This window comes from Protopterus annectens, chromosome 9.part0 (assembly GCF_019279795.1).
Source record: "Protopterus annectens isolate FY-2018-M chromosome 9.part0, PAN1.0, whole genome shotgun sequence".
Taxonomy (NCBI): Eukaryota; Metazoa; Chordata; order Ceratodontiformes; family Protopteridae; genus Protopterus; species Protopterus annectens.
In genome coordinates, this window is record NC_056743.1 from 1,934,406,968 (window position 1) to 1,934,422,322 (window position 15,355).

The 15,355-nt window shown below is 44.3% G+C and overlaps 1 protein-coding gene across 1 annotated transcript in view; it reads left to right on the forward strand.

Annotated features, from left to right (window-relative positions):
- Positions 1-15,355, forward strand: part of HOOK2 (hook microtubule tethering protein 2) — a gene marked incomplete in the record, with an annotated part of 1,827,100 nt that overhangs the window by 406,547 nt on the left and 1,405,198 nt on the right. Inside the window, 1 exon segment of the mRNA XM_044084742.1 lies at positions 12,748-12,815. Coding sequence (XP_043940677.1) covers positions 12,748-12,815 — 68 coding nt within the window.

Genomic DNA, 15,355 nt, shown 5'->3' on the forward strand with positions numbered 1-15,355 from the left:
AATATGACCCGGGGGTCCTAGTACTACAAATAGACAATACCACAGTCATGTGGTACATGGGTAGGGAGGCATGCATTCCTACCCATTTGCGCCACCTGGCCATTCAAATATAGGAAACCACTTAATCTTTAGGCCTGCTTCTCATGGCACAGTACCTGCCAGGTGAAAAGAATACCCTGGCAGACCACCTCATGATCTGATGGACCCCAATGATTGGCATCTCCATCGGGAAGTTTTCCAATCCATACCACAGTAACTTGGGTCCCATATCTGGATGTTTTGCCAGCAAGGAAAATGCTCACCTGAAGAAGTTCAGCACAAGGACAAGGCAGACATCTGCATGGAGAACGGATGCTTTCTCCTTTCCTTGGACACAACTCCTCATTTATGCCTTCCCACCATTACCCCTGTTGCCTCTAGTGCTTCTGAAGATCAGACAGGAGTGCCCAAAGGCCATTCTAATAACACTAGACTGATCCAGACAGCACTGGTTCCTTCTCCCCTTCGAGCTCACCAATCTAAAGCCGTTGATATTACTACAAACAGTGGACCTCTTCAACCAGAACGAGAGGAGGATTGTGCCACCCCAACCTTCAGACACACTGACTGTGTGGTTTATTCCACAACACCCTACTGCTCCTCCAACCTAGGTCAGCAGGTACAAACTATTTTAAGAGACTAGAAGGCCTAGCACAAGAAAATCTTACTCAGATAAGTGGAAAAGATTCTCTGTTTGATAACAGAAGCAACAGCTTCAACCAATTCTGTTAACACTTCCAACATTTTGGAGTACCTGGCCAACCTAGTGGAGAAAGGCCTCTTATTCCTCCAAGATATATGCCTCAGCCATCTCTGCCCACTTCCCTAGTCATCCACCAATTTATTCTCACCCTTTACTGAAGCAATTTTGTAGGGTCCCTCCTTGGGACCTCAACTTTGTCTTGGAAAATCAACATAGGCTCCTTTTGCGCCTGCAGCCTCTACCACTTTAGTTTCTTAACTGGAAGACAGCCCTAGTACTGGTTATCACTTCAGCCAAGAGGGTCTCCTAGTAGCAGGTCCTAATGGCAGTGGAGCCTTTCATTATCTTCCATAAAGGCAGTCTCTCCCTCCGAACTAATCCTTCCTTCATTCCAAAGGTGGTTACTAACGTGTCTGAATCGGGCCATTCATCTTACCTACCTTCTTTCCCAACCATCAAAACAAATAGGAAAGATTACTGTACTGTCTGGAGGTACATAGGATGCTACACTTCTACCTAGACAGGACTAAATCTTTGAGGAAAACAGACCAGCTGTTCATTACCTTTGTCCCAAGTTGAGAAGGAAAACTGGCTTCTAATCAAACCATTTCCAAGGGGATTTTCCCACTGCATCTCCTTCTGTTAGTTATGGTAAAAAGCCCCTGATTTGATAAGGTCACGCTCTGCTAGGGCCACAGGTGCTTCTACAGCTTTCATCAAAGGGGCTCCCACTAAGGACATCTTAGAAGGCAGCCACTTGGCCTTCTGTCCATACTTTCACTAGGCATTACCACCTGGCAACCTTTTCCAAGTGTAGGGCAGGTTTTGCATCTGTAGTCCTGCAGAGAATCCTCTTCTCTCCTTTATCTCCTTCCACCCACTCTAAAGCTTTGGAAATCATCCTAGAAGTCAGGACTGCAACAGTGAAACACGATGTACATAGTACAGTTGTGTACACTTACCATAAATATAGATGTTCGAGTGTATTCATTGTTGCAGTCTTCTCTCTTTCCTCCCTCCCTCCCTCATACCGACTCTGCCTACTAGGTAGGCTGCTAAAGTCAGCAATGGACCCTACATCTCTCAACCCTGGTTTGGGTCCACTATTCTTGGCTCACCTTAGTTACACTTTGGGGGGGGGGTGTCTCCTCGAGTCCACTTTACCTTGATCCTCATAGGCGTGCACTTGGGGGCTCCTCCTAGATCCTCATAGGCGTGCACTTGGGGGCTCCTCCTAAGCAGAAGTGATGACACAAGCTGGCTCCCTTTATACCCAAGCTTTATACTGACGTCAGTAAGGGTGGTAGCCAGCCTGGGAGGCAAAAACAGTTTTCTCTGGCAGTCGGGCCGGCCAGGGGCTTTCACAGCAGAAAATCCCAGCAGTCTGATAGTCCCAACTGCAGCAGTGAGAACACTTGAACATCTACTTTTATGGCAAATGTACACAACTGTACTTTGTTGTCCTGGATAATGAGAGCCTTTTTGGTGCTGCTGCTGAGCTTTTGAAGTTCGTCCCTCTGAGGTAAAGGCAAGGTTTTTTAGGAATTGAAATTTTTCTGGTTCCAGGAAAGAAGGCACATAGAGACCCATTATGGACCTTTCTTAGCTCAACACCTTTCTAAAGGTCCCTTCCTTTTGGTTGTTGTCCCTTCAAACCCTGTTTCCTCCTCCTCCTCTTCTCCAAGCTTTCTTGGGTATACATGAGATTGAGGGATACGGTTTTCACATCCCTAGTCATCCCCTTTTCAAAACGTTTTTTTCTTCCTTGCATTCCAAGATGTCATTCTGTTCCTGTGTTGCAGTATTCTAGGTTTGGGATTTCCTGCCCCAACTCGTACGTCGGCTTCTATACAAGCATTTCAGCCTTAAATGTGATGTCTGTACGCACAATCCTCAGAACTTTTTAGCCGACATTTGCATCGTACGATTGCCTCTTCACAGATGTCGCATCTTAAAGATAAGTAGCCCGTTGGGTTTCAAATGTTCTTATTTTTAAAGATAGTTCTAGCTAACGCTTGGTTGTTGTAGCCTTTGGCTGATGTCAGGAAAAAAAGGGAACATGCCAATGCAGGCGCCAGATACCCCATAAGGACGCCCATGACAGATTTTTTTTTGCCTATGCCAGGAACATTGTCACTCCTCTTGTGCTATTTGTCAATTGTTTGTGCCTAAGACCTTGCACAACTGGCTAGCAGTGTTGAATCTTTATCTTGAGAACCAACACCTCAAGTGGTTAGACCTTAGGATGGATCCTGCATCAGAGGCCACACCTGAACCTTCACGCAAGAAGGCCAAGATTCCTAGGCTGCCTTTGACTGCCTCTCTGCTTCCCAACGCACCATCAACTGCCGATCTAGGGGTTGAGGTGCGCTTGGAGGATCTGTCGACTGCAGCGACGTCCCTAGAGTTAGCCGTTTCACAGCCGACGACCGGCATGTCCTCTGAGCTCACTCGGACATTGCCCGTTGAGGGGGAACCAGTTTCAGTGGTACCTCTGGCAGGGATCCAGACCTCAGATGTGCAAATTTCCACACCTGACGCCAGGCCTCTACATCCTCTCCGGCCAAAAAGAAGCAGAAAACTAAACATATTTCCACTTCAGAAGTCACACCGGATTGGCAGGCCTTCACCACTTCTCTCATACAGTCTTTCGTGGCCCTTAGGCCTTCAGCCTCAGCCACCTGCACCCTGCCTCTTCTGAGCCCTAGGCCTGTCTCTGCTTCTTCCCTCCCATTCATGACCCCTCAGGTCAGGGAGGAAGAGCATGACTCTTCTTTCTCATCAGAGGAGTCCATTTCTTATGTATCCCCAGATTGCCTCCCCCAGGAATATTACTCTCCAGATGAGGAATCTGTGGAGAGGGACTCTTCCCCCTGAGGACATCACTTTTGGTGAGACCATCACCAAGATGGATTACTTTAAATGGGATACTTCCCAAATGCCAGACACCCGAAAAAGTTACTTTTGAACTGCTGCAAGTGGAATCGCCCTCCCCTTCTGCGGTTCTGCCTGCTTACTTGGATGCCTTCAATGTGGCTTCTAAGGCCCCTGACTCCCAGCCTCCAGCCCCTAAGCGTCCTGACCATTTCTATAAAGTACCAGAGGACCACAAAGTCTTAGTCAAGCCACCCTTGGCCGACCCAGCTGTTGTTGCCACCATGGCAGATGAGCAATCTAGACTGCTGCCATCTGCCTGCCTGCTACCCACTGACTGACAGTAAGTACATGGATAGGATGGGGAAGAAGGTGTACTTCTACTTTGGCTTTCAGAGCCATAAATTATCAGACCCACATGACCAAGTATGCATTAGACTTGGTCTCTCAAGCCTCCTCCATGCTGGCTTCCTTGCTTGACAGTCCCAGCAAGGCGGACATCTCATCCAAACTTTCTTTGGCCCAATAGGTAGCCAGGCACTCCATCTGGTGCAGCTATGATGCTGCAGAACCATCCTGCAGGTCTGCAGCATCTGCTTCTGCCCTCAGGAGGTACTCCTGGCTAAGACTCCAGAACCTCCCAGAGGACTTCAAGGCCAAAATCCTGGACGCCCCTCTGGACCACAGTGTGCTTTTCAGAAAACAGTCCGCTGACCTTTTTAAAACTTGACTGGGAAAAAAGTAAAGAACTCCAGGACATTAAACACCTGCTGATGTCGCCCATACCCATGTGTTATAGGAACTACCCTGCTAAAGCCACCTTTGTAAGACTTATTCCACAGCCCTCCTCTTCCAGGTCCAGGAGAGGAGCTAGAAGACCCTACTACCTCCAGATCCTCTGCTCCACCACAGCAACCCAGACAGCCCTTTCAAGACAGAGAAGGCCCCAGTAATGCACGACTGCTTTGCCCACCTCCCTCTCAGCCTGCCTTTCCCACTGTCTTCCCCCTTTGGCAGTCCATCACCTCAGACCAGCGGGTTGTAAATATAATCCAAAAAGGGTACTTCCTATCCTGGAAAGAGAAGCCACCCGGAAGAGGCATCCCTTCCCTCCCCAAAAACCAGGCCCATCTCATGCCACATGTTCTGGAAGATCTTCTACAGCTAGGCACCATAGAACCTGTTCCTCCAGGACAAGAAGGAAAAGGGTTTTACTCCTGTCTCTTCCTGGTCCCCAAAAAAGATGGTCCCTGGAGACCCATCTTAGGGCTGTCCTTTCTAAACCTACATCTTCAGGTACCCTCCTTCAAAATGCTCTCCCCCCACCTTGCTGCCTCTCATTCCAGCCAAGGCCTTCATGGTCACCCTAGACCTAAAGGAAGCCTACCTGCACATACCCATCAGGAGTTCCCCCAGACAATTCCTGCACTTCTCTGGCCCTTTCTCTCATTTCCAATTTACTACCTTGTCCTTTGGTTTGTCCATTGCCCCCAGAGTCTTTACAAAGTGCCTAGTCCCAGCCATTGCCCTCTGTAGAACTCAGGAGCTACAGATCTACCCTTATCTTGATGACATTCTGATCCTGGCAGAGTCCAGGAATGCTCTATCAAAGCATCTACATTTCACAATGTCCCTTCTGCAGAACCTAGGATTCACCATCAACCTCCCCAAATCCACTCTGATCCCAAGCCAGAACAAGATTTTCCTCAGCTGCAGAATCAGAACAGACTCCAAGGCTTTTCTACCTCAGGACAAGGTTCTGTCTTTAACTTCCCACTTCCAGGAAGCTTTACTATCCCAAAAGGTGATGGCAAGGCATTTTCTTCATCTTCTGAGTTTAATGGCAGAAGCCATCCCCATTCTACCACTGGCAAGAATGCACATGTGCAAGTTGCAGTGGTTCCTGAAAAACATCTGGTCCCACCACCTACATCCCCTAGAGCAGGTCATCCCCTTCCTTCCCTGTCTGAATCAAGAAATCAACTGGTGGATCCAGCAAGTGCAGTTGAACCCGGGGCTCCCACTACAACCCACCCCAACCCAAGTTATGCATACAGATGCCTCAGATTCAGGTTGGGAAGCAACTCTGGCCTCTTACAAGATTCAAGAAAAATGGCATCCTTCTCTTCAGGCCAAACACATCAACATCAAGGAAATGACAGCAGTTCTGTTAGCACTACAGACCACCTCCCCCTTCTGGTTCCAGGAGTGTTCCAGATTGTCACTGACAACACCAAGGTTATGTGGTACCTCAACAAGCATGTAGGAACAGAGGCCTATCAGCTGTGCAGTCTGTCCCTGCTGATATGGGACTTAGCCTCCCGGCTCAACTTAGTCCTGCAGGCTGTCTACATCCCCTAACAGGACAACCACCAAGCAGATCTCCTGAGCAGGACCTCCTCACTCACCTCAGCATGAATGGATGCTGAATAAGGAGGTGGTCTTAGACATAGTCCACCGGTGGGGTGCTCCACAAATAGACCTGTTTGCCTCCCCCAGAACAGGCAACTGCAGATCTGCTCAAAAACCCGCTCCCCTGTAGCAAGCAGAGTGGACGCTTTCAGCATCTCTTGGGAGGGGAAGTTCCTTTATGCCTTCCCCCCCTATTCCCACTGATTCAGGAAGTCCTCCTGAAAATTCAGGAGGACAAACCAAAAATCTTGTTAGTGACTCCCTACTGGCCAAGGCAGCACTGGTTCCCTCTACTTCACAAATTACCCAGGGGCAATCACTTTGTTACCCTACAAGGTGGACCTACTGTCTCAATGCAAATGAACTCTCATACACCCTCGGGTACAGATGTTGTCTCTGACTCTATGGGTGATAAACTTTTGATCCCTTTCGGACACTACTACTCAGAGGATGCGCTTTCAGTCCTAAGGGAGGCAAGGAAACCTACCACCAGAAAATCTTACCTAGCTAAATGGGAAAGATTTGCAAAATGGTGTCTGCAAAAGGGGAGGGACCCCAGTTCTGCTGAGGTTCCCCTGGTTCTAAACTACTTGCGTCAATTGATAAAAAGTGACCTTTCTTCTGTAAAAGTACACCTCTTGGCCATTTCAGCCTGTCTGCCCCTGGAACACCCCCCCCCCCCTTGCTTGCCAGACTCAACGTAAAGCTCTTCCTTAAAGGGGCCTTGCACATGAGATCACCTATTAAACATTTGCCTCCACCTTGGGACCTTAACTACATCTTAGAGAAATTTAACCCAACATCCCTTTGAACCTGCTGGGCCTTTCTCCTTGCAGATGTGTACATGGATGACAGTCCTGCTGGTGGCTATCACTTCAGCCAGAAGAGTGTCAGAATTGCATGCTTTAATGGTCTGTCCCCCCTACACCATCTTCCACAAAAACAGGATATCCTTATGAACCAACCCCTCTTTATGCCTAAAATGATCAATGATCTCTCTCAACCAATCCATTCATCTGCCCACCTTTTTTCCCCTCACCCACTAATGAAGGGGAGAGGGTACTGCACTCCCTGGATGTGCACAGACAACTTGGATTTTACCTGGACAAGGCCATCAGAAAGACTAACCAGCTTTTTGTCTCCTTCCACCCCAGAGCCCTGGGCAAGGTTGTCTCCAAGCAAACCATTGCATGCTGGATGAGGAAAGCTATTTGCTTCTGCTACTCTTACCACGGAAAGGAACCCCCAAGGGGAATCAAGGCCCATTCCACTAGAGCTGTGGTCACCTCAAGGGCCTTCATGAAAGTCCTAGACACAGCATCCATTTTGGAAGCAGCCACCTGGGCCACCATCCACACCTTCACCAAGCATTACAAATTGAGCCAAGTTTCCAGAGAGCTAGGACAGGATTTGCCAGGGCAATTCTGCAGGGTCTTGTAGAACCCTTTGCATCTACCACTAACCCATCATCCTCTTAAGCTGTGGTACGCTCCCACACCTAGAATACTGCAACATAGGAATATAAGGACATAGAATAGTTGCGTAAAATCTTACCATAACCATATATGTCCTTCTCTTCCATGTTGCAGTATTCCTTCCCGTCCACCAGTCCCCCCCAGGTCTTGTACCTTTCCTGTACTACTTACATTTCAGTGGGTCTCCAAGTCACGCACCTGTAAATTGGCATACCTCCTGCTAGGCCTTATTCTCTGCCTGCTGGCCTTCAAGTTCTGAGGATTGTACGTGCAGACGTCACATTTAAGGCCCCTGGTTTATGGCCCTACATGTGATGCCACACGCATACTACAGCAGCCAAGCTGAAGCTTTTGTATAGAAGCCGACTTGCAAGTCTCCTGAGGGCAGGAAATCCCACACCTAGAATACTGCAATATGGAAGAGGGGGACATCTATGGTTATGGTAAGATTTTACACAACTATTTTTTCTCTGCTTTGCCCTTTGGCCTCTCTGTTGCACCAAGGGTTTTCAACAAATACCTCACTCCTGTCATTGCCTTTTGCAGAATGAGAGGAGTTTAGATGTTTCCTTAACTGGACAACTTGTTCATTCAGGCTTCGTCCCCTGAAGTATTGCTTCAGCACCTCCAATTTATGGTTTGTCTTTTACAATGCCTTCAGGTTTACCATGAACTTTCAGAAGTCACTCCTGGTTCCTTTTAAGGATAGTGTTTCTCAGCTACAAGATCCATACCATTCCCATGCTGGCATCTTTGTCTCCTCCTCAAGGCTCTCTATGTCTAATTATTTTTTTCATTACCTTCTTCTGGCTTCACTCACAGCCAGAGAATTTCTCAATGTTCTAGGATTCATGGCCTCCACCATTCCTATGCAGCAGTGGTCCCTAAAGTCAGGGTGACTTCAACACTATCATCCACTGGATTTTTTCATTCCTTTTATTCCATGTCTCATAGTCAAGCTTCACTGGTGGATTCATCAGCTTTCTCTCAACCAGAGTCCTGACTTTCATCCCCCTATGAATGCCTCAGACAGGTGTTGGGATCTTCCGTCAGTTCCCTCAAAGTCCAGGGTCTGTGGCCTCCATCAGAGGTCAGATCACATTAACATAAAGGAGATGAGAGCTCTCCTTTTTGCACTTCATACTTTCCATTCCCTCTTTCTTCCTGACCCTCTCAAAATCTTCAGACAATACAACAGTGATGTGGTATATCAAGAAGCAAGGGGGAAAACGTGGTTCTACCTTTACAGACTGGCTTTTCCATTGTCCAGTACTGAGTAACTTTTTCAGGACATCTACATTCCTTCAGAGCAAAATATATTGACGCAGGTTGACTACACATGCTTACAAACGGATACTTCACAGAGGTGTTTCTGGGCATTGTCCATTGGTGGGGTACTCCACTGGTAGATCTTTCTCTCTCCTTTAAAAAGGCAGCTTCCTGTTTGTACCACAATCCCAAGTCCTCTGGTTTAGAAGGTGGATGCACTATCCTTTCCTTGGAAGGAGATGTTTCTCTACAGCTTCTCTCCCCTTCTCTGATTCCATGAGTCCTCTCAAGATAAAGCAAGACTCTCCCTTATTCTGTTTATTTTAATCTTGGTGGTGAGTCCCTTTTGTTCCAGACAGCATTGGTTCCCCCTTCACTTGGCCAGAGGCAATCACCACAAGTTACCTCACACAAGACCAGGCGTCCGTAATCCATCCCCACTTGTCCAGTTTTTAACTGACATTGGGGGTGATGGGATTTTGATCCTTTTTAGGCACCTTTTTTCTGAGGACATACTTGGGTTCTGCAGGAAGCCAGGAAACCCACTACCAGGAAATCATATTTGTCCAAATGGAAGAGATTTTTTTGTCTGGTGCCTTTCTCATAACCAGGATCCACTTTCTGTGGAGGTCCCTCTGGTTCTCTTATTTGTTTGACTTGCTCCATGCTGAGTTAGCATACTCTTCTGTTAAAGCTCACCTTTAGGCCATTTCTGCTCGTCTGCTATTGACTCCCTCATCTTGCCTCTAGGTTTGAGGCCAAACAATTTCTTAAAGGTGTCCTTCATATGAGGCCTCCCAGGAAAGCTATTCCACCTTCCTAGAACCTCAGTTTTGTTCTTGATAATTGACTGAGGCTCCTTTTGAGCCTGCAGCTTCAGCTTCCTTTGCAACATTATACTTTGAAGACTGTTCTTCTTTTGGCTCTCACTTCAGCTAAGATGGACTCTGAACTACAGGCTGTTATGGCTGCTACTCTCGGTTTTTCAGAGGGACAGTGTGGTTCTTTGCACTAATCCTTATTTTATGCCCAAGGTAGTTAACCAGATATCTCTCAATTAGTCTATTAATTTACTCTCCTTTTTTTTCTTCACCGCAGTCTGCTAGTAAGAAGGTTCTTCAAGTTTTAGATTTGCATAGACAGCTCGGCTATTATTTGAAAAAGACTAAGGTCATTCGTAAATCTGGGCAGCTTTTTGTTTGTCATCCCCAGAGCTCTAGGTCTGGCTGCTTCTAAGCAAACCATAATCCTCCTGGATCTTGAAGGCGATTTCCTTTTGCTTGTTTCATTGCCATTTCCTTTCGCTTCTTTCATGGGAAGCGTCTTTCTACTTGTGTAAAGGCTCATTCTGCTAGAGCTGTTGCTTCCTCTGGTGCTTATTTTCACAGGATTGGATACCAGCTCCATCCTTGAGGCTATTACTTGGACTTCGGTCCATACCTTCACTAAGCATTACAACTTGGATGTTGTTTCCAGAGCAAGAGCTGGCTTTCTCAGAGCTGTCTTGCATAGGTTTCTAGAAGGTCCTCTGTGCCTTCCTCCTCCCAAGTTTCTTCTTGAGCTTTTGTGCTTTACCTTTTGTAAAGAATACTGCAACAGTGATATGGAAGGGCATAGTACAGTTGTTAAATCCTTACCATAACAGTAGATGTCCTTCTCTTCCCTGTTGCAGTATTTGCTCCCTCCCTTCTGCTCTGCCCTTTTCCTGTGAACTCTGCCTGAAATGTTTTCTCCTTCTGGATGCACATGTTCTTCCTTGTTCCTCAAAATAATTGTTCCTCCTGGGGCTTTTCATTTCTGAGGTATGCACATCCTTATGTCACTTTTATGCCCCAAGCCTTGAGTGGGGAGTGTACGTGTGATGTAGGTCTATAAAATCTAAGCCTTTGGTTAACTGGCCAGACACTGGTGCTACCCTTGGCAGGGGATCCCTTTTGTAAAAAATACTGCAACAGGAGAACATATACGGTTATGGTAAGATTTTACAGAACTGTACTTTCTCCAAGAAGCACTGACAGTCTAACTGGTGTCAGAGCCATGGACTAAAACTAAATGCCAAGAAATGCATAATGGTATCCTTTGGGAAGTCCTCTACCCTTGATAACCATTTCATTGGCAGCATACCCCTAAGAGTTGACCCAGTAGTTAAGGCTTTGTGACGCACACAGTAATGTAGACTATGACCATCATGCGTCTACAACAGTGAGGAAATCATTCTATGTTCTGCAACGTGTAAACAAAGGAATGACATCTAGGTCCAAGAAGGTCATTGTTCCACTGTATTTGGTATTATCAGACCTATCACGGAGTACAATGCCCCTTTGGTGTGTACCTAACCAGGCACATACAACAACTGGAAAGTCCGCAGATGTTCCTCACTAAAGGAAAGCAGAGCATAAGTAACATGTCCTTTGCAGACCACCTCGTAGCACTATCCCCTGAATTCGGTCTCCTACAGGCTGTTGAGGTTAGGTTTATGTCTGGCATATGCGGCATTGTCAGGCCCAACCCTAATTGATCCCCTGTATTTCCACAAAATAAACAGCAGCAGAATTACCTGTTCTAAAGACTTAAACCTTGCCTGTGATATAAATAGAACCTGCTGGAGAGACTGGTATGTATCCCAAAAACTACCCTGTCTCTGGAACATCCATGTGATGCAGCATTCCTCCCTAACCCAATTCAGGTGTAACTTGGACAATTGGATGGGAACAAGAAACTCATCTCTGGTTTAGCACCTGTGTCTCTAATGGGCACAAGCAGCCTGTAAATGGTTCATCTCCCAAGCCCCTGCTTATACTTGTCGGGGGTAACAGAAATGGTCAGAGAATTGGTATGCATGGCTTGGCTTAAAAAGACCCCTAGGGTCATTGGATTAGCTCTGACCCTACCCAGACTGAGCTGAAACCAGTAGAAACACGAGTGGCATGATGTGCGTCAGTTGAAAAACTATACAGCAAAGTACAGTTTGCATATAAAATGCATGCATACACAATATGCATAGGAGTTTGGGGTGAGAATACAGCAAGTGTAACAAATGAGGGCATCACTAGCCAGTAAAAGACTACCTTAAATAAATACTACAGGGCATCTGCTTGGATACAGGGTACAATTCTAAAAATCGTACCTACCTAGAGTTGGGTACAGGATACTATTCTAAAGATTGTATCTACCTAGATGTTTAGCAGAATGCTATAAAGAAGGTTTGAGGAAGAAATCAATGATTTGAATATATTGTCCCTGGAAAATGAGTGAATATGAAAGAGGCATGCTGAAACCTTTCAGGGCGGCAGAGGATTCATAAATGTCCTATTTTAAAAAAAAAATACTCTAGATAGCACTGGATGTATTTTGCATAAAAGCAGTACCTTTGAAACATTAGGATGTCTTTTTTTTCCACAGAATGGCGGCCTGTGGAGAAGTGGAGTATCCTGCCAGAGGAATTGTTGAGGCTGAAATGGTCCTGTCATCTAGGGATAATTAGGAAAAGCTTAAGGAATCTTTGAATTCAGGGGTAAGAGAGAATTAACTTCTAGGGAAAATCAGTGAGATTAAAAGCTGAAGTGATCAGGTTGGATTGTGACAGTTTATCTTTTGATAGTACCTTTGTGCAAATACCGTCCCTTAAGAAAACCTGTGACTTGCAGATAGGTGATTAGCTGCTGTGGTGCTGTCCTTGTTTACTACTTTTGTCCCTTAGTTGCCTACTGCATGATTTCCCTTCAGCCATGTGTGGCTAGTGGGCAGTGTCCAGAAGCACTAACTTGATTAGCTAAACCAAAGGTGTGCTGCTGAGAGATATGAGGCATCATGGTCAAGCAGTTAGAGACCCTGAATTTGAATTACCTGGCAGAACATTATAGAATGTAGTAAGACCAACTAGTTGAATCAGTAACTTAAAGTACTGATTTCTTGTGGAAAATATTCAGTCTGCATTAGTTGCATTTATAATATTTTTCTTTGTATTTTGCACAGAACAAATTCAACAGATCATGACCTTGCAAGAGACAGTTCAGCATGAGTTGATGACTGCAATCCAGGAGGTAAGTAGGAACAGCAGATTGTAACGCACCTCCTTGCACTTCCTGTTTCCACAGATGGATCTGGAGATGGTACCATGGTAGTGTTCACACTGCGCTCTTAGTTGCTGCATATGCAGTGGGTTTTATTCTTTGCTACCAGTTAGCCTTCTAACCCACTGTGCTTTAAAGACTGATGTACGAACACTGAAGGAGGGCTGGAAGGCGGCAGGGCTAGGTTCTGAGCTGCTAAGAGTTTTGGCATATAAGTGAAGATTATAGTAACAAAGCAAGTCTCTTGCATATGGGTGACTTTATTGAAGCTTCTGATTGTAGCTGGGTTTGAGAATATAAATTGAGTTGTCATTGCTGAGGGACAGTAATTAGCTTAATTGACATCACTGAGAGATTGCTGGCTTTTGCTTTGAGAAGTTATTGTAGGAAGTTTCATTACTTGCTATAAGTGAGTGTGGTGTGTGTTTGTGTGTATGTATAGGGGTGTGTATATGTATTTATGTGTAGATATATATCTATCTTATATATATATATATATATATATATATATATATATATATATACGTGCACGCACGTGTTAAAACTATTTTTTGAAATGTTTGTGTTGAAAAGAAAATATTTTGTAATATAGTAACAATAAATAAAACAATATATATAAAATGAAAAAAGATAACTATTTACTTTATTTACAAAGGCCAGAAAAGAAATCACAACTGTTGCAAACAAAAAAAAAAAATGTAAAAGGCAATCAAATGATATTTCAGACAAGGTTAAAATTTGTTCAGTAAGTCTCAGTAAGAGATGAAACCTTTATCCAGGGGTTATTAGTGAAACTTTTTGGATATGTTCCAAGTTCTGGTTTCTTTGATTATCATTTCTTTTAATAAAGACAAATCTTCAAAACTTGGAGAGGTAGTGGAGGTCTGTTTCCTTGTGATGCATTTCCTGGCTAGTGCTAGAATTGTCCACAAGAGGTAAAAATTGGATTTTTTTCATATTATAAGCTTCATTAACATTAAAAGTATGTACTTTGGTTAAAGAGAAATTATTTGTAAATAAAGCTGAAAGGAATACTGCAATATCTTTCCAAAAATGTCTTATTAGGACAGTCCTAAAAAATATGGAACCAATCTGCATTACAAGGTGTTAAACATCCCCAGCAAATGTCAGATTTTTTAAAATTTGGCAATTTTATCAGGGGTTAAAAAAAAGGTCTCTGTAAAAACTTGACTCCAGGAAGTGACTTTTACAGAAGATAGTAATTTAACTTTATCTGCCTGAGAGAAATTGGGTGAAAGACCTCTGGTCATTGTGTTCCGTGTTTAGCTGTTAAGGTGGTTTTGTAATTTAATAAAATGTTGTATAATTTGGATTTTAGGTTGTCAAATTTAAGGTCATTATCTAGTACTTTGGATACAAGTGAAACTGTGGAAGGTTGGTTTAAATATGATTTTTTTTAATAATTCTACGTCTTTACAATAGATGGTTACACTTTGTAGTAGTAACCAATTTTATGATGACAAGTTGTGTTCTTTAATTTGTTGAGCACGTAATGTTTTTATATCTTTAATATAATGTTGTCAGCAAATAAGATTTTTACTCTCCCATTCATTGAAAAGGTTGAAATGACAGAAAATTCTAAAAGTGTAAACGTATAACTAAACTTCATTACTGAGTGCAAAATATTTACTGATTATTTCTATATTTTTGTATCAATGACTTGTTCAATTCCCAGCATCATGTGTGTCTTGATCCTGTGCCACCTTATTTAGAGATCCAGACCTGATGGACTGACTTTGCCATGTTATTTCTCCTCTGTGTTTTAGGATATGCGTCCTAAATTTCTTTAGTCTATTCATATGATGTAGAACTGTATAATTTGCCAGAACTGTATACTGTTTCTCAGCATGTGCATCTCAGGAAGATTAGCTTCCATTTTTTCCCTTTACTCATAATGCCCCACCAACCTAACATACCTCAGATAGAGTTTGTTGCCCCTATAAATAAAGGGACAACCTGTTCAGAAATAAACAAAGAAAAAGGAAGCTGGATCTCAAATGAGCTGAGGATCCTGTAAAATCTCTTAGATTATTCCAGAAGCAAAGGATGGGAGCAGATGGGTGGGAAGTTGAGGAAGAATGAAAATGGACAGCACAGATGGAAAGTTATGGTGAGTACATAACGTTTTTATCTGATACCCTTTTCATTCATTCCTGAACTGATGGGACAGAGTACCCAGCTACTTAAACTGTGGATGGGCCTCATGGAAGGATATTCTGGAGTACTGCAGAGCCAAAGGCCACTCTCTTAGTCTAAGTTGCAGATGCACAAATGTCTTCCAAGGAAACCCGAAGAGACTGCCATACGCCTTGGGGAGTGAGCTCAGAGAGGCTTTAACAAGGATAAAACTTTTTTTACCTTAGTAAGGAGATATATTCAGTTAACTGTTTGGCCATTGTAACTTTGGAAACTAGTTTGCCCAATCTTTTAGGAGAGAAGGAAACAGCTGGTCAGTTTTTCCAGAAGTCTTTGGTTCTATGGTGATAGAA